Source organism: Mesoplodon mirus (assembly GCF_964341445.2).
Source record: "Mesoplodon mirus genome assembly, chromosome: 1".
NCBI classification, from domain to species: domain Eukaryota; kingdom Metazoa; phylum Chordata; class Mammalia; order Artiodactyla; family Ziphiidae; genus Mesoplodon; species Mesoplodon mirus.
Window position 1 is genome coordinate 70,244,944 of NC_138976.1, and position 25,404 is coordinate 70,270,347.

A 25,404-nucleotide genomic window follows, 5' to 3' on the forward strand; every position below is an offset into this window, starting at 1 on the left:
TGTGCTTTTTTAGAGTATGATCTCAATATTACGGGGTGACCAGAAGCAATGAATGCCAAAACCACCGTGCCTTCCACAGAGTCAAAAGATGGTGTAATTTTGTGAAATGGAGGAAATATGCATTTTGAATGGGATTAAAAAAACCTATTACTCACTTCCTTTCCTTCCTGCAGAGAGTACTGAGAACATTAAGTAACAGTTTATGACTGACTCAGCATCCCTCCCTGGAATGTTAGTCATTAAGTGTTCTCTAAAAGTAGTGTCTTCAAGGACTGCTGAGACGGGGATGGCCAGCCTCTAGCAGCCATGAGCATTAGGGCTTGGGAAAGCCAACCCTGAGACTGTCAGGAATGGTGCCACACTCAAAGTGTACAGTTCCTTTGGGGTAATCTGATCATTGACTAAACATTTGGTGATGTTAAGAAATTATTGTTCATTGCTTTAGGTGTAATAATTAGTTATCTTGGGCTTCCCTGGTGGCGCAGTGGTTGAGAGTCCGCCTGCCGATGCAGGGGACACGGGTTCATGCCCCGGTGCGGGAGGATCCTATGTGCCGCGGAGCGGCTGGGCCCGTGAGCCATGGCCGCTGAGCCTGCGCATCCGGAGCCTGTGCTCTGCAATGGGAGAGGCCACAACAGTGAGAGACCCGCATACCGCAAAAAAAAAAAAAAAATCAGCTATCTTTTGTATTTATTTATTTATTTATTTATTTATGCATGCATGCATGCATGCACGCCGCGCCATGTGGCATGTGGGATCTTAGTTCCCCAACCAGGATCAAACCCGTGCCCACTGCAGTGGAAGCATGGAGTCTTAACCACTGGACCACCAGGGAATTCCCTACAGTTATCTTTTAAAAATAATTCTTATCTTTGAAAGATACATATTGAAGATTGAATTGATGAAATGATATGATGCTTGAGTTCTGCTTCAAAATAATCTAGTTCAGAGTGAGGGATATAGGTAGAAACAAGATTGACCATAATCTAATCATTTTTAAATCTGGGTGATAGGTATAATGTGATGGTTCCTTATATTCTTCTCTCTACTTTTCTATAATTTTGGAATTTTCCATAATAAAAAAAAATTTTTTAGGTGCATGGGTAAGCTTTCGTGCACAGACCAGGTACTGTTCTGGTTGCTCAAGACTTTAGGCTTATGCAGGGGTCCTAGGTGAGCTTTTAGTGTCACATGTTGGTGAACACACAGCCTGTGCCTGATGAATATTGAATGAGTAAATGAAAGCAGAGAAGCATAAAGCTCTGACCCTTTTCTTCCTGTCTTTGCAGCGGAGCCCAGGGGGAATACGCTGGGCTGGCCACTATCCGAGCTTACTTAGACGGGAAAGGAGAGAGACACAGAACAGTGAGTGTGGACCGTTTGCTCACCACTGGGGGGTGGGGGGAGGGCAGCAGGTTCAGTTTTAGGGTCCCTTTCATTCTGTGGGACACTCCCTCCAAGTCTTCTTGGAAGAAGCTGGGGAAACATATAATCAAGAAACAAATGTCTATGAACTGGCTATTACGATCCTTGCCTCCAAGATGTTTCACTGGACCATTTTGAGGGAAAACATTTGGAGATAAAAGGCTTTCTCTCAAAGCCAGTCTGTAAAAGTCAGCCAGTTGGCTGTGGACCTGCTCCCCGCAGGGAGCAAAGGGAGGAAGGGGCAGGAATGTTGCCATTCCAAGCCTCCCTCCTTGGCTCAGCCCTGGACAGAGGGCAGAGACTGAGCTTTCATTCTTCTGTAACTCCTACTGTGCCTGAGCACAGTTCTTGTCATATGTATGCTCAGAAAATATTTATTGAATAAATAATTTCCCTATTAAGTGATTCTCAGCTCTAAGCAACAAAAGAAGACACGGGACATGGAGCAGAGTTCACGGTTCTGCTTCTGTTTGCTTTGGGTGAGAGTCTAGTCTCCAGGGTCCAAACTGCTTTTGGGGGGCCCTTGTGTGGCCAGCAGCTGCTAATGGGCTCGCTAGGCCTCCACTAATCCCCAAAGGCAGTGCCTTTAGCAGATGACCTAACAACACAGGCTTCAGATTGTGGCTGAAGGAGGTCTGTGTTCCTGGGACCTTCATTTTGGTGATGGCCACGCTAAACTTGAACTGCATGAGCTGTGGAGGTGGTGTTAGAGGGAGCAGTGGGTAGGAGCCAGGAGCAGGTCGAAGCGTCTGCCCAGCCCAGGAGAGTTAGAGGAAAAGGTGCTGTGGTGGTCTGGCTGCCCACATAAGTGGGGTGCAGTGGGTGGTAGTCCAATCTTATTCCATTCCTGGTTTTATTAAAGCTGGAAGATTGTTTATGGCCAGTTGCCTGGATTTTGCAGTGAAGAATTTAAATACTATTTCACTTCCCTTTCACAAAAGGGGAGAAAAAAAATTTTCTCCCACCTTCCCTTGCTTATCCATCCTGATTACACAGGTGTGTTTTCCCAGGCCTTCATCCTGGTTGGGGAATAGAATTGATTTTCAAAGACCTTTTGGAAAACAGGACATTTATTCCTTGAATAAGTTATTGAAGACTGGCCACATGCAAGGTACTGTGTGTGCCAGTCCAGAGAGAGATCAAGCGATAAATCAGACAGACACAGTCCCTGATATTTCAACTTTTTTTTTTTCGCTTGGGTATTGAATTCTTTAACTTTCTAAGGAAGGGTTAGTTTGGAATTACAATTGTTCTTTGGACCTCAGAATCTCAGCACTGTCATAGAGTCAGAAAGGAAACGCTGGGACTCCAGTGAGAGGATGCCAGATGACTGACATTTAAAGTTGCTTTTTCTATTTTTCCTCCGTGGCTTCCATGTACTCAGTAGCCCTTGGAACTTCCCATTGTTATGTTCTTTAACCATGAGGTGTCTGGGACTCCTGGGGAGGGAGCCATTCTTCCTGTGTAACCCTCTTCATGTCGCTCCTGCTTTATGGAGAGGCTGCCGAGATCTACACTGTGGTGCTTGTGGAAGGCCAGTGAGCAGCTAGCGAGAAAAGGCCAGCTAAAACCCAGGTCTGTCCACTCTGTGATACTTCCCATCCCTCCTTGGTTCCCTGCTCTTTAGTCTGACACCCAGAGCTATCTGTGAATGTCTAGGAGTTGGGACCAAACCAGAAAGGTCAAGGAAGAAGGATGAGAGACGTTTTGATTGGGCCTGGGCAGAGTTCTTCTGTGACTCATGGATCCTTTTTAGCTCCTTTTCCTTCTTTGTTTTTTCCAGTCCTCCCTTCTCTCTCAGTCCCCTTGTGTGTGACTTTTCTTCTGGCACCACTGTTCACACTACCATCACTGAAATGTTGGGAGAGGTTATTCCACTGAAGGACAGAGAGGAGTGGGATGCTGCATTTTGGGGGGTGGGTGAGGGGAGGCAGGGAAGGCTACCCAGTCACTGAGCTTGTAGAAATACAGAATTCTTAAGTTTGGAAATGTTGGCATCCTTTCTAGATTAAAGATTTTAATTAAACCTGACTTTCTTAGTTAGAGAAAAAGAAAATGACTTTTTTTTTTTTTTTTTGCGGTAGGCGGGCCTCTCACTGTTGTGGCCTCTCCCGTTGCGGAGCACAGGCTCCGGACACGCAGGCTCAGCGGCCATGGCTCACGGGCCCAGCCGCTCCGCGGCATGTGGGATCTTCCCGGACCGGGGCACGAACCCGTGTCCCCTGCATCGGCAGGCGGACTCTCAACCACTGCGCCACCAGGGAAGCCCCAGAAAATGACTTATTATTCAAATTGTCAGGGAGGATTTTTCAACATCAGAGATGTCTAAGACAGCTGCTTCCATACAGCAGACCCTAATGGAATCTATAAAATATATCCTTCTTTTGAAAAAAAAAAAAAAAAAAAAAAAGGAATGTGGGGAAGTCATGTGCTACAGAACCTCCCGGGTTCCTGATGATTCTCTTATTTCAAGCTGTTTTGGAAGTTATTTTCACATTTACTCTTAGGTTAAATTTCAGAGGTTCCTAAAATGCAATGGCCAAGTTCTTGATTTACCAGTTTAACTTGAGAGAATACAAATTATTTAACAAACACTTATATAGAAATTACCCTGTGCCAGGCATTGTCCTAAACACTTTATAATTATTAACTCAATTTGCCTGTCAAATACTAACTCAGGTTTGTTGATCAGAGACTGAACTTTCTATACAAAGGGAAAACACTGACCAAAAACCCCCCCCAAAAAACAAAAAAAAAACCACTGCCAAAAAACACCCCCAAAACCTGTATGTATTTTTCTTTTCTCAGCTGCCTGAGGCAAAGGAGTGGCCTTTTGTTTTTGGATTTTACCTGTGGTAAGACATTGATTTCCCTTGCAAAGGAGCCCTCCTCCTTAATCTGTCACTCATTCAGCAAATCTTCTTCTTTTTTTTTTTTTTTTTTTTTTTTTGTGGTACGCGGGATTCTCACTGCTGTGGCCTCTCCCGTTGCGGAGCACAGGCTCCGGATGCGCAGGCTCAGTGGCCATGGCTCACGGGCCCAGCCGCTCCGCGTCATGTGGGATCTTCCCAGACCGGGGCACGAACCCGTGTCCCCTGCATCGGCAGGCGGACTCTCAACCACTGCACCACCAGGGAAGGCCCTCTTCTTTTTTTTTTATAGATTTATTTTATTTATTTATTCATTTGTTTTTTGACTGCCTTGGGTCTTCCGTTGCTGTGTGCTGGTTTTCTCTGGTTGTCGCAAGTGGGGGCTACTTTTCGTTGCAGTGAGTGGGCTTCTCATTGCGGTGGCTTCTCTTGTTGCAGAGCACAGGCTCTAGGTGCGCAGGCTTCAGTAGTTGTGGCTCGCGGGCTTAGTTGCTCTGCGGCATGTGGGATCTTACCAGACCAGGGCTTGAACCCGTGTCCCCTGCATTGGCAGATGGATTCTTAACCACTGCACCACCAGGGAAGCCCCCAGCAAGTCTTTGAGGATGAGCTATGTTGGGTCTGTACCAGGTGCATTGGGGGGTTAGAAAAACACAGCATCCACCTAAACACTAACCAAAGAGGGTTAGTGTTGATAAAATATCAGATCTGGGTCCTGTTATTTCCAAGTCCTTTGCAACGCCACAATTTTTAAAGTGAGGATCCACATAGAAAATCAGAAACATCTAACAGCAAGAAATCCCTGACAAAACCACTGAGACCTTTTCTTCCCGCTAATCCTTATATCAGGATGTGTATTAGTTTCCCACAGCTACTATAACAAATTACTACAAACTTAGTGGCTTAGAACAACACAGATTTATTTTCTTATAGTTATGGAGGCTAGAAGTCTGAAATTGGTTTCACTTGGCTAAAGTCAGTATGTTGGCAGGACTCGTTCCTTCTGGAGGATCCAGGAGAGAATCTGTTTCTTTGCCTTTCCTAGTTTCTGGAGGCCTCCTACATTCCTTGACTCATGGCCCCTTCCTGCCATCACTCCAACCCCTTGTTCAGTTATCACGTCTTCTACCTTCTCTGTAGTCAAAGCTTCCCCTGGTTCCTTATCATGAGAACACTTGTGAATGCATTTAGGGTCCAGCCTATAATCCAGATTTCAAGATCCCATCTCAAGATCCTCAATTTCTCACCTCAAGATCCTTAATTTAATCACACCAGCAAAATCCCTTTTGCCAAATAAAGTCACACTCGTAGACTCTGGGATTAGAATGTGGACACATTTGGATGCTATTCAGTGTTTCGCAAGATGAGTGACATTTTTAGCTTGGATGTTTTTGTTTCCTCATAACTTCTCTGGTATGAATTCTTCATTGAGGCCTTTAACAAATATTTTATATTCATTTTTAAATATTCACCTTTCCCCTCCTTGATCAGTGTTCTGCCCAGAAGGTATCCTTTTATCCAAAGATCCTTTGGTAGAATAAAACTATCATGTGAGAAAGGAAAAATAACTCCATCTTTGGTCCTGAGAAATTAAAGGATTTAATACAAAAGCGAAACATTTAAACAAGAAAAAGGATGTGAGGACAACACAGCATAATCAGCATGAGACCAGTAACCATTCAAAAGAGGCACTAACTTTCTGTCTGCAGAAGAACAACAAAGTAATTTCATGTTTGCCTCTGTTTGTAGTTCTCTTTGGATCACATGCATTTTGCTTAAGTAGATGGCTTTGCTGTTTCTGAGGAAACGGCTGTATGTAAGCTAAATTTCCCCTTCATAAGCCCATTTTTATGATGCCCATCCATTTCTCTTCAAGGGGTGTCAGTATTGGTTCTGGGATTAAAAAAAATTAAAAACAGGATTGTTTTCAGGGTCAATATTGCTTCTTCTTGTTGCTTTCTGTTGGAGGGAACTCCATGAGGCCCTTTCCTGTAGTGGGGCACCATCAGATCATACAGAGCACCTATGTTCACATGATTTGGGGGCAGGAAATGAAAATGATTTAAATCTGGGGATTTTTTTTTTTTTTTTTGCGGTACGCGGGCCTCTCACTGTTGTGGCCTCTCCCGTTGCGGAGCACAGGCTCCGGGCGTGCAGGCTCAGCGGCCATGGCTCACAGGCCCAGCCGCTCCATGGCATGTGGGATCTTCCCGGACCGGGGCACGAACCCATGTCCCCTGCATCAGCAGGCGGACTCTCAACCACTGCGCCACCAGGGAAGCCCTAAATCTGGGAATTTTAACGTTGTGTGTGCCTACCATCCGCCTTCCATAAGAATTCAGCACATCTTTAAGCTCTGACTTAGGTACTAGCTCTTGAAATACTTTCTCTTGATCTCTTCAACTTGAAGTGGCACCCCATTATTCTGAGTTCCTTTGGTACCTGTGGGCTCTAGACATTTTTTTTTTTAAAGAATTTTTATTTCCCCAATTATACTGACAACAACAAGATGCTTTGGAAAGAGAGGAACGGCTTCCTCAGATAAGGGAGGAGGAAATGTTTCCATTGGCCAATGAGACTAGGTTGAGGTGATGTAGTCCCTGTTTAAAGGGTCCTTTTATTTATTTATTTATTTTTATTTTTTAACCTGACCGCACCGCCTGGCATGTGGGATCTTAGTTCCCCAACCAGGGATCGAACCCGCGTCCCATGCATTGGAAGCACGGAGTCTTAGCCACTGGACCTCCAGGGAAGTCCTTCTAGACATTTATTTATATGGATGCCAGCCTTGTCAGTGAATGCAGTGTGTGAGCACAGGGCAGGGGCTGATCGGCATTTGTGCTTAGTTATGATTCTCATGGCAACTAACAATTCATTGCACAGAGTGAGCATCCAGTAATGAAGTAGTCATTGGTGTGTTGGCACTGGGAGGCCTTGGAATATGTCGACTATTACTTCTCCTGGTGTCAGTAGAGCCAAGCAGAGCACTGGAGCTGTGATGTGTGCATTTGAGTCCTAGAGTTTAACTTCCAATCTCATGTTCTTGTGAGGTGCTTTCTATATATTACAGCTGAGACAAGGTTAGGATAAGCCTAGGCCTGTTTTTGGTGTTGCTGGGATAAGGGAGGAGAGTATTAATATTCTGAAAGTCTTGAGGGGACAGTATTTGGGGATTCAAGTGTAAACTGCTGTTGGACATTGTTTTGCAATACAGTAATAATGAAATTGTAGTGAACTTTAAGGCACTACTGGTCAATTTAAATAGAGCATGTGGCACCTATTGAATTTATGCTCCAAGTATTTTGTAGGACTTTTCTGTCATTATGAATAGCCTGGTGATTTTTCTCTCCTTCCTTCGTTTCATTCCATTCCTAAGGTTTGCCTCATTCCAAAATCCGCACATGGAACCAATCCTGCAAGTGCCCACATGGCAGGCATGAAGATTCAGCCTGTGGAGGTGGATAAATACGGGAATATCGATGCAGCTCACCTCAAGGCTATGGTACTCATCTTCCACTTAACAGATGGGGAGGTCTGGGTTGGAAAGAAGTTGTGGGGATCAGGGATGGTTTATCTTCTTTTGCCTTCTAATTACAAGACTGCAGTTCCTCCTCTGAATGAGTCTAGGGAGAATGGCATAAAATCAGAAAACCTAGCCGACTCTATAAGAAAAATAAAAGCAAGAGTGACATTTCTGGTCCAGAATAAAGCTGACCACAGTCTATTTTACCTCTTCCTTCTCTAACAGGGAGAAGGTCCTTTATGCTGAAATCCCATCATATAATGTGTGCATGTGTAAGAAACTGAATGAATTATTCATGCTGGTAGTAAGGATACTCCTTGCAGGATCTACCTGCCTCCTTCTGCCCAACCTTCCCCTCCTTCCCCCATTAACAGTCAAACTGGAAGTCACTGGTATTCTCAATCTTTGTGTTGGGAATTAAAACATAAATGTAGATTTTGCAGATGCTTGTGATGACCCCAGCCGTTACCTGCTGAATTTCAGGCAATATTCCATCTTCCTTCTTGCAGCACCAATCCCCACTCCCAACCTCCCAACCTCCAGGAAGAGGTTGCCTAGCAACCGTATCTGCTTTCCACTGGTGGACTGGAGGCTGCATCTTAAGAGGGAAGGAAATCACTTGAATAGCAATGTGATTTTGTCGGGGTTATTAGGTATGGAGACTGAGAACTTCATGTAACTACCTCAAAGGGAAGATGAAAACACACAACGCTGCTCATCTCTCCCATCCACCCTCTTGCTTCCATAGCTCCATAAAGTTTTTACTGATAAATATTCTGGGCCAGTAGTTATAATTATTAAGTCTCTCCAAAATAAGATATGACCTTAAAACATTTTTTTTTCATTTCCACATGAGCCTGTTCACTGACTTGCTGGTCAAAAAAACAGGAACATGCCTTTTATATATGCTTGCCTTCTGTCAAAAGGAAAAACGATGGAGTTTTTTTTTAATCACAGCAGAACGCTCCTAGTGGGAATTCTAATTTCAGTAGAATGGGAGGGAAAGGGGATAAGGGTGGATATGGCAAGATGAGCAGAGAGAGATTAACTGTGAGAATCAACTTGTCTGGAACCAAAAAGATCTGAAATAATTATTGAGATGATTTGAACCAAAGGAAAACCACATTAGAGAGTTGAGCCCAAAATACCCAAAAATCTTCTGAACAGTTTTTTGGTTTTGACGATGGAGACCTATCCTGAAGGGATCTTGTTATTTCTTTGGAATGATTTACAAAGGGAGTAATGGCTGTGGATCTTCTATTAGCGTCCTCCTACATTGAGACAGTTCCAGAAATGAAAAGAACAAGTCTTTGTCTTTCTTAATCCTTTAAAATAAAAAGTGAGGGATTGGCTAAGAAAGAAACATTCCCTCTCATTGTCTCCCTCTGCCCTTTTTTATCTTTCAGGTGGATAAACACAAGGAGAACCTGGCAGCAATCATGATTACATACCCATCCACCAATGGAGTGTTTGAAGAGAACATCAGAGATGTGTGTGACCTGATCCACAAACACGGAGGACAGGTCTACCTGGACGGAGCAAATATGAATGCTCAGGTGGGCAGTGTGAGAGGGCTCCCTGAGAAAATGGTTAAGTACAAAAAAATAAAAATTCATTTTCTTTTATTTCTTGCCAGTTGTCTTAAAACATGACACTGAATTCAGAACAGAGACTGACTTTCTATATTGCCAAATCAAACAAAGTATGTACCACAATTTCACTGAGATTACAGACCCTGAGGAGGTCATGGGGGATGCTGAGGAGGAGGTAAAAAGGTTGACGGGAAGCAGGGAGTGAGCTGAATGTCCTTAACTTGTCACAGGGTGTTATCCCTCTGGGGGTACTAAAGGCAATGAGGTCGCCTGACTCCCTTCCTGAGGGAATTTAGACCCAAGTTTTGGCCACTGGTAGCTGTTGATCTCCCATGGCCTTGGACTAGCTTCAGCTTCATCAGTGTGAAACAGCTGAATAGCTCTGTCCCTGAAGGGCTGATCCTGACTTCTTGGCAGGGCTTGGGGGGTGTGGTGGTGGTCTGTGTGATGTGTACCTTTGAGGAAATGCGTTAGGGAGACTGGAGGACAGGGACTTATCATCTTTTTAAGTGTCTTCTCAGCTTCCTCCTCTCCTTTTTTTAAAAAAAATAAATTTATTTATTTATTTATTTATTTATTTTGGGCTGCATTGGGTCTTCGTTGTGGCGCGCTGGCTTTCTCTAGTTGCGGCGAGCGGGGGTTACTCTTTGTTGCTGTGCACGGGCTTCTCATTGCAGTGGCTTCTCTTTGTTGCAGAGCATGGGCTCTAGGTGCACGGGCTTCAGTAGTTGTGGCACGTGGGCTCGGTAGTTGTGGCTTGCGGGCTCTAGAGCGCAGGCTTAGTAGTTGTAGTGCATGGGCTTAGTTGCTCCGTGGCATGTGGGATCTTCCCAGACAAGGGCTGGAACCCGTATCCCCTGCATTGGCAGCTGGATTCTTAACCACTGCGCCACCAGGGAAGTCCCTTTTTTAAAAAAAATTTTTTTAAACCATTTCAGACTCTCTGCTTTTCTTTGCTCCTGTCTCATTTCTTTTGAGTAGTCCAGGGATTCTATTGCTTCAATAGCATAAATGGATTCTTTATCTTTGACCACATTCACAATTAGTCCAAATGCCAAAGTGGCAGGAACACCCGTTGAATGTTGTGGCCGGTACCAGGATGGTCCAGGAAAACTGTCAGCCTCCCTTTCTCTCCCTTGGCTCAGTATTCTCTCCAACAGCCTTCCAGCCCTTTATAGCCACGTGCCCTAAGGGGCCCTTTGGTAAAGTGCATGATACCCAAAGCAGGGGTGCTAGAAATTGCCTGTTTCAGTAGAAGGGAGGTACTATCTTTTCTTGCGCTAGGGGTACTTCCTCTTCTCCTTCTTGGGGTGAATACTTAGGAATTGACTGTATATTCAAATCTGTATTTTAAAATCTAAATTAGGCTAAAAAGTCAGTTGCAGTTTCCATAGAAACCACAAGCCACGCTGCCTGTGGGATGCCAGGTTTTGGTTGCATTATTTTTTTTTTTAACATCTTTATTGGAGTATAATTGCTTTACAATGTTGTGTTAGTTTCTGCTGTATAAAAAAGTGAATCAGCTATATGTATACATATATCCCCATATCCACCCCCCTCTTGTGTCTCCCTCCCACCCTCCCCATCCCACCCCTCTAGGTGGTCACAAAGTACCAAGCTGATCTCCCTGTGCTATGCAGCTGCTTCCCACTAGCTATCTGTTTTACATTTGGAAATGTATATATGTCCATGCCACTCTCTCACTTTGTCCCAGCTTACCCTTCCCCCTCCCCATGTCCTCAAGTCTGTTCTCTACGTCTGCGTCCTTATTCCTGTCCTGCCCCTAGGTTCATCAGAACCATTTTTTTTTTGTTTTTTTTTAAGATTCCATATAAATGTGTTAGCACACGGTATTTGTTTTTCTCTTTCTGACTTACTCCACACTGTATGACAGACTCTAGGTCCATGCACCTCACTACAAATAGTTCAATTTCATTTCTTTTTATGGCTGAGTAATATTCCATTGTATATATGTGCTACATCTTCTTTATCCATTCATCTGTTGATGGACAGTTAGGTTGCTTCCATGTCCTGGCTATTGTAAATAGTGCTGCAGTGAACGTTGTGGTACATGCCTCTTTCTTTCTTTTTTTTTTTTTTTTTTTTTGCGGTACGCGGGCCTCTCACTGCTGTGGCCTCTCCCGTTGTGGAACACAGGCTCCGGACGTGCAGGCTCAGTGGCCTTGGCTCACGGGCCCAGCCGCTCCATGGCATGTGGGATCTTCCCGGACCGGGGCACGAACCCATGTCCCCTGCATCGGCAGGTGGACTCTCAACCACTGAGCCACCAGGGAAGCCCCATGCCTCTTTTTGAATTATGGTTTTCTCAGGGTATATGCCCAGTAGTGGGATTGCTGGGTCATATGGTAGTTCTATTTTTAGTTTTTTAAGGAACCTCCATACTGTTCTCCATAGTGGCTGTATCAATTTACATTCCCACCAACAGTGCAAGAGGGTTCCCTTTTCTCTACACCCTCTCCAGCATTTATTGTTTGTAGATTTTTTGATGATGGCCATTCTGACTGGTGTGAGGTGATACCTCATTGTAGTTTTGATTTGCATTTCTCTAATGGTTAGTGATGTTGAGCATCCTTTCATGTGTTTGTTGGCAATCTGTATATCTTCTTTGGAAAAATGTCTATTTAGGTCTTCTGCCCATTTTTGGATTGGGTTGTTTGTTTTTTTTGATATTGAGCTGCATGAGCTGCTTGTATATTTTGGAGATTAATCCTTTGTCCGTTGCTTTGTTTACAAATATTTTCTCCCATTCTGAGGGCTGTCTTTTCGTCTTGTTTATGTTTTCCTTTGCTGTGCAAAAGCTTTTAAGTTTTACTGGGTCCCATTTGTTTATTTTTGTTTTTATTTCCATTTCACTAGGAGGTGGGTCAAAAAGGATCTTGCTGTGATTTATGTCACAGAGTGTTCTGCCTATGTTTTCCCCTAAGAGTTTTATAGTGTCTGGCCTTAAATTTAGGTCTTTAATCCATTTGGAGTTTATTTTTGTATACAGTGTTAGGGCGTGTTCTAATTTCATTCTTTTACATGTAGCTGTCCAGTTTTCCCAGCACCACTTATTGAAGACACTGTCTTTTCTCCATTGTATATTCTTGCCTCCTTTATCAAAGATAAGGTGATCATATGTGTGTGGGTTTATCTCTGGGCTTTCTATCCTGTTCCATTGATCTATATTTCTGTTTTTGTGCCAGTACCATACTGTCTTGATTACTGTAGCTTTGTAGTATAGTCTGAAGTCAGGGAGCCTGATTCCTCCAGCCCCGTTTTTCCTTCTCAAGATTGCTTTGGCTCTTCGGGGTCTTTTGTGTTTCCATACAAATTGTGAAATTTTTTGTTCTAGTTCTGTGAAAAATGCCATTGGTAGTTTGATAGGGATTACACTGAATCTGTAGATTGCTTTGGGTAGTAGAGTCATTTTCACAATGTTGATTCTTCCAATCAAGAACATGATGTATCTCTCCATCTCTTTGTATGTCTTTAATTTTTTTCATCAGTGTCTTATAATTTTCTGCATACAGGTCTTTTGTCTCTTTAGGTAGGTTTATTCCTAGGTATTTTATTGTTTTTGTTGCAGTGGTAAATGGGAGTGTTTCCTTAATTTCTCTTTCAGATTTTTCATCATTAGTGTATAGGAATGCAAGAGATTTCTGTGCATTAATTTTGTATTTTGCTGCTTTACCAAATTCATTGATTAGCTCTTGTAGTTTTCTGGTAGCATCTTTAGGATTCTCTATGTCTCTGCAAACAGTGACAGTTTTCCTTTTCCAATTTGTATTCCTTTTATTTCTTTTTCTTCTCTGATTGCTGTGGCTAAAACTTCCAAAACTGTGTTGAATAATAGCAATGAGAGTGGGCAAACTTGTCTTGTTCCTGATCTTAGAGGAAATGTTTTCAGTTTTTCACCATTGAGAACGATGTTGTCTGTGGATTTGTCATATATGGCCTTTATTATGTTGAGGTAGGTTCCCTCTATGCCTACTTTCTGGAGGGTTTTTATCATAAATGGGTGTTGACTTTTTGGAAAGCTTTCTCTGCATCTATTGAGATGATCATATGGTTTTTCTCCTTCAGTTTGTTAATATGGTGTATCACATTGATTGATTGCATATATTGAAGAATCTTTGCATTCCTGGGATAAACCCCACTTGATCATGGTGTATGATCCTTTTAATGTGCTGTTGGATTCTGTTTGCTAGTATTTTGTTGAGGATTTTTGCATCTATGTTCATCAGTGATATTGGCCTGTAGTTTTCCTTTTTTGTGGCATCTTTGTCTGGTTTTGGTATCAGGGTGATGGTAGCCTTGTTGAATGAGTTTGGGAGTGTTCCTCCCTCTGCTATATTTTGGAAGAGTTTGAGAAGGATAGGTGTTAGCTCTTCTCTAAATGTTTGATAGAATTTGCCTGTGAAGCCATCTGGTCCTGGGCTTTTGTTTGTTGGAAGATTTTTAATCACAGTTTCAATTTCAGTGCTTGTGATTGGTCTGTTCATATTTTCTATTTCTTCTCGGTTCAGTCTCAGAAGGTTGTGCTTTTCTAAGAATTTGTCCATTTCTTCCAGGTTCTCCATTTTATTGGCATATAGTTGCTTGTAGTAATCTCTTATGATCCTTTGTATTTCTGCAGTGTCAGCTGTTACTTCTCCTTTTTCATTTCTAATTCTATTGATTTGAGTCTTCTCCCTGTTTTTCTTGATGTGTCTGGCTAATGGTTTATCAATTTTGTTTATCTTCTCAAAGTACCAGCTTTTAGTTTTATTGATCTTTGCTATTGTGTCCTTCATTTCTTTTTCATTTATTTCTGATCTGCTCTTTATGATTTCTTTGCTTTTGCTAACTTTGGGTTTTTTTGGTTCTTCTTCCTTTAATTGCTTTAGGTGTAAGGTTAGGTTGTTTATTTGAGATTTTTCTTGTTTCTTGAGGTAGGATTGTATTGCTATAAACTTCCCTCTTAGAACTGCTTTTGTTGCGTCCCATAGGTTTTGGGTCATCGTGTTTTCATTGTCTTTTGTTTCTAGGTAGTTTTTGATTTCCTCTTTGATTTCTTCAGTAATCTCTTGGTTATTTAGTAGCATATTGTTTAGCTTACATGTGTTTGTATTTTTTATAGTTTTTTTCCTGTAACTGATACCTAGTCTCATAGCACTGTGGTCAGAAAAGATACTTGATACAATTTCAATTTTCTTAAATTTACCAAGGCTTGATTTGTGACCCAAGGTATGATCTATCCTGGAGAGTGTTCCATGAGCACTTGAGAAGAAAGTATATTCTGTTGTTTTTGGATGGAATGTCCTATAAATATCAATTAAGTCCATTTTGTTTAATGTGTCATTTAAAGCTTATGTTTCCTTATTTATTTTCATTTTGGATGATCTGTCTATTGGTGAAAGTGGGGTGTTAAAGTCCCCTGCTATTACTGTGTTACTGTTGATTTTCCCTTTTATGGCTGTTAGCATTTGCCTTACGTATTGAGGTGCTCCTATGTTGGGTGCATACATATTTATAATTGTTATATCTTCTCTTGGATTGATCCCTTGATCATTCTGTAGTGTCCTTCTTTGTCTCTTGTAATAGTCTTTATTTTAAAGTCTATTTTGTCTGATATGGGAATTGCTACTCCAGCTTTCTTTTGATTCCCATTTGCGTGGAATATCTTCTTCCATCCCCTCACTTTCAGTCTGTATGTGTCCCTAGGTCTGAAGTGGATCTCTTGTAGACAGCATATATAAAGGTCTTGTTTTTGTATCCATTCAGCTGGTGTGTGTCTTTTGGTTGGAGCATTAAACCATTTACATTTAAGGTAATTACCGATGTGTATGTTCCTATTACCATTTTCTTAATTGTTTTGGGCTTGTTATTGCAGGGCTTTTCCTTCTCTTGTGTTTTCTGCCTAGAGAAGTTCCTTTAGCATTTGTTGTAAAGCTGGTTTGGTGGTGCTGTATTCTCTTAGCTTTTACTTGTCTGTAAAAGTTTTAATTTCTCCGTCGAATCTGAATGAGATCCTTGCTAGGTAGAGTAATCTTGGTTGTAGGTTTTTCCCTTTCATCACTTTAAATATGTCCTGCCACTCCCTTCTGGCTTGCAGATTTCTGCTGAAAGATCAGCTCTTAACCTTATGGGGATTCCCTTGTATGTTTTTTGTTGATTTTCCCTTGCTGCTTGTAATGTTTTTTTCTTTGTATTTAATTTTTGTTAGTTTGATTAATATGTGTCTTGGCGTGTTTCTCCTTGGATTTTTCCTGTATGGGACTCTCTGTGCTTCCTGGCCTTGATTGACTATTTCCTTTCCCATGTTCGGGAAGTTTTCAACTATAATCTCTTCAGTTATTTTCTCAGTCCCTTTCTTTTTCTCTTCTTCTGGGACCCCTATCATTCGAATGTTGGTGCATTTAATGTTGTCCCAGAGGACTCTGAGACTGTCGTCAATTCTTTTCATTCTTTTTTCTTTATTCTGCTCTGCAGTAGTTATTTCCACTATTTTATCTTCCAGGTCACTTATCCGTTCTTCTGCCTCAGTTATTCTGCTATTGATCCCTTCTAGAGAATTTTAAATTTCATTTATTGTGTTGTTCATCATTGTTTGTTTGCTCTTTAGTTCTTCTGGGTCCTTGTTAAACGTTTCTTGTATTTTCTCCATTCTATTTCCAAGATTCTGGATCACCTTTACTATCATTACTCTGAATTCTTTTTCAGGTAGACTGCCTATTTCCTCTTCACTTGTTTGGTCTGGTGAGTTTTTACCTTGCTCCTTCATCTGCTGTGTGTTTCTCTGTCTTCTCATCTTGTTTAACTTGCTCTGTTTGGGGGTCTCCTTTTTGCAGGCTGCAGGTTCATAGTTCCCATTGTTTTTGGTGTCTGCCCCCAGTGGGTGAGGTTGGTTCAGTGGCTTGTGTAGGCTTCCTGGTGGAGGGGATTGGTGCCTGTGTTCTGGTTGATGAGGCTGGATCTTGTCTTTCTGGTGGGCAGGGCCACGTCCGGTGATGTGTCTTGGGGTGTCTGTGAACTTAGTATGATTTTAGGCAGCGTCTCTGCTAATGGGTGGCTTGTGTTCCTGTCTTGCTAGTTCATTGGCATGGGCATCCAGCACTGGAGCTTGCTGGCTGTTGGGTGGAGCTGGGTCTTAGCACTGAGATGGAGATCTCTGGGAGAGCTGTTGCTGATTGATATTACGTGGGCTGGGAGGTCTCTGGTGGACCAATGTCCTGAACTTGGCTTTCCCACCTCAGAGGCTCAGGCCTGATACCAGGCCAGAGCACCGAGACCTTGTCAGCCACACCGCAGGTAGGAGACAGCTAAATATGCAAGTATCTCAGTGGCTTCTTAAATGATGGGAAGATGTGATGCATGAAGGACACCAACTCAAGTCTCACGGCTTAGTTCTGTGATCTTGGACCAGGCAGTTAACTTCTCTGTGCCTCAGATTTCCTTTTGTGCAGTACCTCCTCGCCCCAGAGGCCCAGTCAGGTGGGAGGGAAGGGCTGTTGCTCACAGGCTGTGCTGGGAGGAAGCCCGGGAGGCTGGCGCAGGACTGCCAGAGCAATCATATGCCTGGCACAGTATTAGATGTTCAAGATACAGGAGTGAACGAGGGAGATGATATACTTTGGCCTCCTGAAGTTTATATCCAGTTGTATTTATATCGAGTAGGGCATATAATTTCCTTGTCTCAATTCTCTCATCTGTGGAGGGAGAAGAGACAGGCACTGCGTTCTTGGGGAAAGTGCTCCGCCTCCTTGGCCTTGGGAAGGCCTTGCACCATCATGTGTAGGGCGAGGGTGGGGTACCTAGTGCCCAGAGGCCTGCCTCCTTGCAGCATTTGGGAGGTAAAGGGGGGCCACTTTACCTCCCAACAGGAAACTCAGCGCCCCTGTCCCCAGCCGAGGAACCGGCAGTTTAAAGGCCACGGGCACATGGAGGGTGAAGGCTGCTGGTGGGGGCGGCCTGGTTGTAGTATTAAGTATGTTTCTGTGAACAGCTCCATCTGCCTTTCCTCTCGGGGAACAGCATGGCCGCCTCTCCAGAACACACCTTCGAGCTCTTGACTTTTGCTTTTGGCTCTTTCCCTTTGTGGTAGGTGGGAATCTGTCGTCCTGGAGACGTTGGGTCTGATGTCTCACACCTAAATCTTCACAAGACCTTCTGCATTCCCCATGGCGGAGGTGGCCCTGGCATGGGGCCCATCGGAGTGTGAGTTCTGGGCCCTGGTTTCAGGATGGCTTTGAAGACTGAGAATCAAAGATTGGTCTCAAACTCTCTGTTCTTCTCATCGAGGTCTTCAAGTGTCAGGATACCTTCACGTGTGGCGTGCCTATAAGGGCTGGGTGAGGAGCAGTGAAAGGGGCGCTTTTAGGGTTTGTCTAAGGAGAAACATACTTAGATTTTATTAACCACAGTGTGTGACCTCACTCAGCTCCCAGTCACGCATAGACAAAGCAGGATTATTAACAGAGTAATGAATAGGGACCTTTACTGAGCATTATGGCTGAGAACTGGCATATTAGCACCTAGAAGTGCCTCTCAGACTTTAATTTAGACTTCTAAGCAGCTTTTCTTTATTTCTTTTTAAAATCAGCTGATGGTTACATCTGAGGATCTAACATATAACATGGTGACCATAGTTGATAACACTATTGTATAATTGAAATTTGCTAAGAGAGTAGAACTTAAATGCCCCCCCCAAAAAGAAAGTGAATTGGGTGTAAGATGTTGAACACTTTGCAGCCTGAATTCTTATTACATCTGAGATAAGTAAGAAGGAAACAGACGTTATTACTAGAAATAATTGGATGAAGTCAGAATAAGACTAAAGCAGTATCTTGTAGCAGTTGATAACTTTACACTGTGAAGCCAAATCATCTCATGAAAATGATGCTGAGCAGCCATTTCCTGAGCATCTTCATTTTTCCAAAACTGTGCCGCAGGGGTCAGTCTTCAGGAATGCTGCGAGCCTGGCCCCCTTGCTTTCTTCTTCTTTCCTTTTTGATTACTATTATTTATAGTAAGTGAAGGAGGCCCAGTGCCTCAGCTGTGGGGGAGGCAGGGTGGCTGACGTTCACATGCTGGCCTCTGATGTGTTACCCCATGGGGCTTCTTCTCAGCAGCATCCTTCTATATCCCTTAGATGCCTTGGGAAAGAGTGTGGGAGCCGGGGCTGAGAGGGAGAGGGTGTGTAGGGCTGGGATGTCACCACATTCTTGTGAGCCCATGGCCCTGCATACTATTCCAGGCTGTTTGTCTCTGCCAGATTTGCCGCCACGGTTCTTGGGTGAGCTGCTGGGATGCTGATGGCTGCTGAGCCATGCCTCCAGCAGAGGAGGAAGGAAGGAACACTTCCTGAACATCTGCCCCTTAGCAGGTGCCGGGTCCCTCCCATGTCAGAGTTCCTCTGCTAGGAATAGAGCTTCCTGAGAGGGCCCAGCACCTGCCTGTTTGGTTAGACTGGATCTTGTTACAGCTTCTAAATTTGTATTAAAAAAAACAATACAGGAAGAAGCATCTTGTCCCTTTTCTGCCTGACCATCCCATCATTTCAGTAAAGCCAAGCGAAGATGCCCGGCCTTTGGGTACCATCAGCGCGGCCCCTTGGGGCTCCAGTTCCATCTTGCCCATTTCATGGGCTTATATTAAGGTGAGGCCTATGGATGTGTGTTAGAGGGGTGGGGGGATGTGATGTGTGGGTGGGGAACTGAGACTGCAGACTTGAAAATTGCTGGCTTGAGTGGAAGAAACCTTCTTAAAGGGATCAGCTAAAACTCATTTTGTCTCTTCTTCATCAGGCTGTTTTCCTTTGGGTTCTCATAGTGGGTTTAACACCAGAGGAACTGACATGCCAGATATATTTTTCCAGACAGAGTTAAGTACCATGAGTCATATGGATGTTCTGGCCACGTCATTTGGTTTCCTGTAGGATTTGTATGGCCCCTCGCAAGTGAAAAACAGTGCACATACTAATTATTACACTTGGTTGAGATCCTGGGATAAATTTTAGGACTACATCTCATTTCGCTTTATATTTCTTGGGAGCCTGGAGGATAAGATGAAAATAGCAGAAATTTGCTTATGTGGTGGTTTCCCAAAGCTCTTTGCCCTTTAGGGCCTGTGGAACTATACTCTCGGGGGTAATTAGACTTTGTCAGAGAACAGGCTTCCTTCCTTTGTGTTTTTCCAAGAAACACTATGGCCAGAGTTTATTTTATCCAGCTCTTGTTCAAACTGTCCTGCCTACCTCCTGGGCTGAGAAGACCGTGCATTGGATAGGAGCACTTCTTCAGCCGCTAATTAGAGCAGCCTTCCCCAACTGGCTCCCCTCCTTAGAGGAAGGGAGGATTCTGGTGAAATACACCCCTAACTCAGCTATGCAAATCACACCAGATGACTCTTTGGGCTGGTTGTTATTCTTGAACAGTGTCGCATTTATGATTCTTAATGAAAACTTTCTGGGAAGCTGGAGCAACACTTCTGTACCCCAGAGACTAAAACCTGCTTTTTGAAATGATACTCCAGTTAGTTTGCAAGCAGTAAAAACAAAAACAATCATAATAAAGGTCTGCTTCTTTGCAAACAGAATCTAATTTACAGCTTCCTTTTGGTCTCTACAAACCTGAGTTGTTTGTTATGGAACGTTATTTGGGCTGGAGATGAATCACGTATAGAAAATAAATGCCCCAAGGCTGGTTTGGCCATATGCCAGGAACACCAGACAGAGCCTCAGTTTAAAAATGAAATAAATAAAGTAGGGTTTAAGCCACGCCTCTGACCTAGGGCCCTTCCTTTATTTCAGGCTGTTGTTACTTATCACCTGGACTCTAGAATTATCTTCTCTCCCTGCTGCAGTCCCTCTTGGAGACTCCCTACAGGACTGCTAGATTCCCACCAGGGCTCTCCATCCTCTCCTCGCTTCCCTTTGCCTCTACCACTGGATCTCCCTAGCCTAGCCTGCACAAAATCTTTAGGGGATTCTTCCAAAATGCACTTGCCTAGGGCCCATCCCAGAGAGAATCAAATTCAGCATATGCAGGTTAGGACTTGGGCCATCAAGCTGCTCAGAGACTCTGATGCACAGGCCGAGAGGCAGTGGCTGGCTGAACCAAGTCCAGGTCCTTCCCAGCAAGGGTTTGAGGCTTGTGAGAGGTAGTCACAGCCTACCTGGCTCTACAGCACCTCCCAAGCTGCAGCCATGTGCCTTCCATTCCCTACCTTTGTTTCTGCCGTTCTTCTCACTTGGAGTGTCGTCCCCTTTCTCTTTGTCTATCCACATTCTACCCATCTTCAAGTTTCCACTCAAGTTCTAACTCTTACTCTAGGAACCCTTCTTTGACCAAAATGTGTCCTCTCCTTACTTTGGACTTTGGTGTCCCTGCTCTTTTACTTGGTGCTTTCTCATTTGCTTTACGTTAGTTATGTCTTAATACACATCAAGCCTCCATCATATGAGGTGTTCTGGGAAGAAAGTAGTGAGTAAAAATTGGTGCAGTCCTGGTTTTAAGCTCTTTGCTGCTAATGGCATTCACCCCATCTAATCACAGGGACTTATGAACCACCAGAAAAGAATAAGATTGAACCTGGCAGTTGTTAAACATAAAGGCCTCAAATGTGGACAATTGGAAGACAAACCATACAAAATGGATTCAGTGGGGATTTTGGCCAAGATCCCATGAGATTCCTGGCAATTATCAAGGCATCTCAAATTCACAATGAACAACCAAACAAAACCTCCCCCAAATGCACGTAACCTAAAAACAATTCTTTTTCTTTGGTAGATAACACAATAGTCAGCAGTTAGTTTTGCCCTGTTCTAAGCTTTGTAACTACAATAAGAAGCATAAAATTACTGTTCAAAGGAGGAAACCAAAAATTATTTCAGGCTTAGAGAGGATTGACAGATATTCTTGTTAGGATATTTCACTCATCTGCAATCCAGAGAGTGATGGTAGGCTGACTTCCTTTGTGAGTGGGATTTATCTGGGGATACCTTTGGTTAGTGTCCATTGGGTTTCCCTGTTCCGTGGTTGATGGCTCTTTTTTCCTCTGTTGCAGATGATGGGAGGCAAGGGCCTTAAACAGGCCACAGAAATTGCTATATTAAATGCCAACTACATGGCCAAGAGATTAGAAAAACACTACAGAGTCCTTTTCCGGGGTGCAAGAGGCAAGTATGAACTTTAGTCTGTATTCACCTTGGTTTTCTTCCTTGGCCAAACCAAGTTGGACCTAGTGGATGAGGCTTTCAGAAGAGGGTGGGGAACTTCTGTTTCTTAGCACAGACCAGAGAAAAGCCTAGAGTTACTGGAAAGCACTTCAGTTTAGTAAACAGGATATCACTACTTGCGAGGCTCTGCCATGCACTTAGTGTCTAAAGCGCAGGCCAACACGGAGCCCACACCACTGAGAGATGTATACATAAATACCAGGCACTCATTACCTCCTCCAGTTCCATGGGAATGAGTGGAGTAATTCAGACTGGGCAGAGGCAGGGCAGAATAGTTGGGAGAACCTTCTGGGAGGAGCCGTTTGAGATAAGCCTGAAAGGAAGAGTAGCAGAACCCCAGTAAACAGAGATACAGGAGCAAGCCGGAGAGAAAGGAGCTGTCTGGGTGGCGGGAGTGTCGGGTGGGTTGAGGGATGGAATAGGAGGAAAGGGAGCAGATGAGGATGAGGCTGGAGAGGTAGCATGGGGCTTGGAAGGCCTTGGAAGGTTCTGGACTCTACAGCTGGGCCAGAAGGGTTGTTGAGCAGGGTAATGACAGGATTAAGAGGATGTTAATATCAGTAAGACAGTGGGAGGAGATGCACATGCTGTTAGAAGTAGAATCAGGGGAGTTAGTTACTAATTAGTTGAGAGTGAAGAAATGTTAGGTAAGCCTCCCTCTTGGAGTAAGAGATGGAGGAACAAGCTCTCCCTGGAAGTGATGGGAGAGGCTGGAGCAGGTAGACTTGCAGAGATGTGGCTCTGGGCACAGAATCTGAAAGCAGGCTCTTGGAAATGGTGGGACCCAAGGAAACAGTGTTGAGAAGCCAGAGCAAAACCCCTGAAGCAGATGGCTACATGGAGTGGGTGCAGGAAAAGTGGCATCTGGTGAGGGGGCCTCTGTGCCGAGGCAGCTTTAGATGCCCCCCTTCCCAACCCCCAGCATATGTCATGGCGCCTGTCCTTCCTGCCTCTGCTCTGGCCCCACCTCCTCCCTGAGGCTGCCCTTTCCTTTCCCGGTGGCGAGAACTGCTCCTCTCGGCTCCTTCCTCCGCGGAGGCTTCTCCCACTCCGTTTATCATCTGGCTGTCTCCTGCAGACCTTGAGCTCCTGCCCGGCGGAGGCTGTGGCTGCCTCGGTCCCTGGCATCGTGTCAGCACAACACGCACAGTCAGCACGTGTGGGTGGTCTTACGTGACATGGAGGGACAGGCTGAAGAGCAGGTGGCTTAAAAAGACTCAGGTCTTATGAGTCTTAAAAAGCACCATTGCCTTTCACAATTAGGAAGCCTTTGGTCACCTTCGAAAGCAGTTAGGGCCCAACAGTGCGGTAGATGCTAGATGGAAATGGGCTGAGAAGTAGGCTGAGGTTGGGAGAAGGGAGAAGCTTTCATGGTTTGGGGGGTTTGGTGGTGAAGGGGGACAGGAGCTGCTTCAATAGGATGCAGCTTTTTTTTTTTTTTTTTTTTGCTGTACGCGGGCCTCTCACTGTTGTGGCCTCTCCCGTTGCGGAGCACAGGCTCCAGACGTGCAGGCTCAGCAGCCATGGCTCACGGGCCCAGCCGCTTCGCGGCATGTGGGATCTTCCCGGACCGGGGCATGAACCCGTGTCCCCTGCATCGGCAGGTGGACTCTCAACCACTGTGCCACCAGGGAAGCCCAGCTTTGTTTGTTTTTAAATAAGAGAACAAGATGATTTTAAGCTGCCAGGGAAAAGGCTGTGAAGAGGGGAGAGTGAAGCTACAATAGAGGGAATAATAGGAGGGGGAGTCAAGTCACCCTGGAGGTGATGGGAGGGTGGCGCTAAGAGGCAGGTGGACAGGCGGCGCAGGGGCTGTGGGCACGGAATCCGAGACCAGTGGGCCACAGGTCTTGAACTTGGGGCAGAGAGAGCAGAGAGCCGTCAGTAACCAGCGCCCAGACCCAGGGCCACGGGTATGAGGCCACGCTTTGGCTCTTAGTGTCTCCAGCCCAGGGAAGTGTGCATCTCCACCTGTGATCTTTAATTTAAAGGCTGATCTTGCTTTGTAAATATGTATCCAAAAGGGTGGTTCTGGAGTTTGAAAATAGAAAAGAACTAAATAATCGGGAGCTCTGGTTAACAATGCTCCCCAGAGAGTAGGAAAGAAAAGTTGTGGGTAATATGTCTCTAAGCAACACAATGAAATGCTTGTGTTGGGTATGAAAGAAGCTACAAGAGCTACTAATTAATTCAAATATAGCTCCTGTGCTGTGAGATGCATCCTGCTTATGTATTGGCCTTCAGGATTAGCATCAGTATTGGTTTTGTCTGATTATATAAGTCATGTACATATGCTCAATATAGAAAATTTGAACAATAAAAAAGTTTGAGGAAGAAAATGTAAATGATCCATGGTTCCATCAAACAGACATTACCACTGAATATTTTGCTGTATTCCTTCCCACCTTACTTTTAGACAATTGAGATCATATTATAAACACAGTGTGTATCCTGTTTTTTAACTTTATTTTATATTGCGATTATTTTCTAGTCATTAAAGGTGCTTTGAAAGTTGCTACATCGATTCTATCATATATACCATGATTTAAGTAATTGTAGGGGTCCCCCCCACACCTCCTGCCCACCATGTTATTTGCATTTGTAACAATGCTGCAATGAACATCTTTTACCTAGATTTTTTTTTAATGTCCTTGACTATTTCTGTAGAAGAGAAGTTATCTCAGAGGATCTGAATGCATTTTAAGCTCTTGAAATGTATGGCCTTGTTTCCCCTCAGAGACAATAGCAATTGATTTCATTCTAACAGCATAAGAGTGACCATCGCACTGGGGCCCAGTGAGCACCAAGTGCCAGGCTGGGAAAGCAACACAAACCAAACCCAAAATGTCTTTGCCAATTTGATGGGTGAAAATAATCTTTTTGCTTTAATTTACAAGGTTTAGGGTTTTTTTCTTCTAATTGTTATTTTTTATTTAATACTTCCTTAGGATTAAGTTTATTTAACAACTTCATTGAGATAGGATTCACATACCATACACATCACCCACTGAATTTCAGTGGTTTTTAGTGTGCTCACAGAGTTGTGCGATGCAAGCCTGAGTTCTTTAGAGCGAGAACAAATGTGGTGTGGACCGCATGGGGATGCATGGCACTCCAGGAGGGGAAAGTGAATGAGCACCTGTTGCTCAGGTGCCTGTCGTGTGCTTGGCATCACGTGACTGGTTCGGGCAGAGACTGTCCCAGGAGATTTGCAACACAAAGATGGATGAAATTTCCATTTGTTTTGACATTTTATCCAAGAATTAAATAATGAATTGTATTTCTCATCCCAAGCAGAAAGAGATTGATGATTACAGACTTTCTTACCCAATCCCAAAGTTCACGAAACCAAAAATTGTCTCGTGTTTGGTCTGGTAAACACATTCATTATACAATCGGAGGCTTAGTATTCTAGGGCCTAAAAAAGAATGATTGCCATACCTCCTGAGAGCCCAAAATAGAAATGTTCTTAATAAACACATTGTATTCCAAAATGTCTAATGGCAATATTAGAAGACGTTACTCATCTTAATCATATTTACCAGCTCTAAATAAGACTGGAATCATGGACGACTGTGAGGCAATAATTTTAATGAACTCCAGCCTTCCCTTTATGAACCATTTCTTTGAGAGATTTGAAAATACCAGCGAAACTTGTTGAGGCTTAGTGTTTTGTGAAACAAGGAAGTGATAGCGAAGAATTGGGATGGGGAAGCAGCAGTAGTATTTATTCTGCTAGGATAAGGAAAGAAATTACCTCAGGTAGGGTGAGGC

General features: G+C 43.8%; 1 protein-coding gene across 4 annotated transcripts in view; it reads left to right on the top strand.

Annotated features, from left to right (window-relative positions):
* Nucleotides 1–25,404, top strand: part of GLDC (glycine decarboxylase) — a 108,004-nt gene that overhangs the window by 66,415 nt on the left and 16,185 nt on the right. For 3 of the 4 annotated variants that reach the window (XM_082618118.1, XM_082618117.1, XM_082618120.1), the window contains 6 exons: nucleotides 1,290–1,365; nucleotides 7,672–7,797; nucleotides 9,225–9,374; nucleotides 17,497–17,609; nucleotides 18,909–19,050; nucleotides 21,459–21,570. In XM_082618118.1, coding sequence (XP_082474244.1) covers nucleotides 1,290–1,365; nucleotides 7,672–7,797; nucleotides 9,225–9,374; nucleotides 17,497–17,609; nucleotides 18,909–19,050; nucleotides 21,459–21,570 — 719 coding nt within the window. The remainder of the gene's footprint in view (nucleotides 1–1,289; nucleotides 1,366–7,671; nucleotides 7,798–9,224; nucleotides 9,375–17,496; nucleotides 17,610–18,908; nucleotides 19,051–21,458; nucleotides 21,571–25,404) is intronic. The other variant, XM_082618119.1, reaches the window with a different exon arrangement.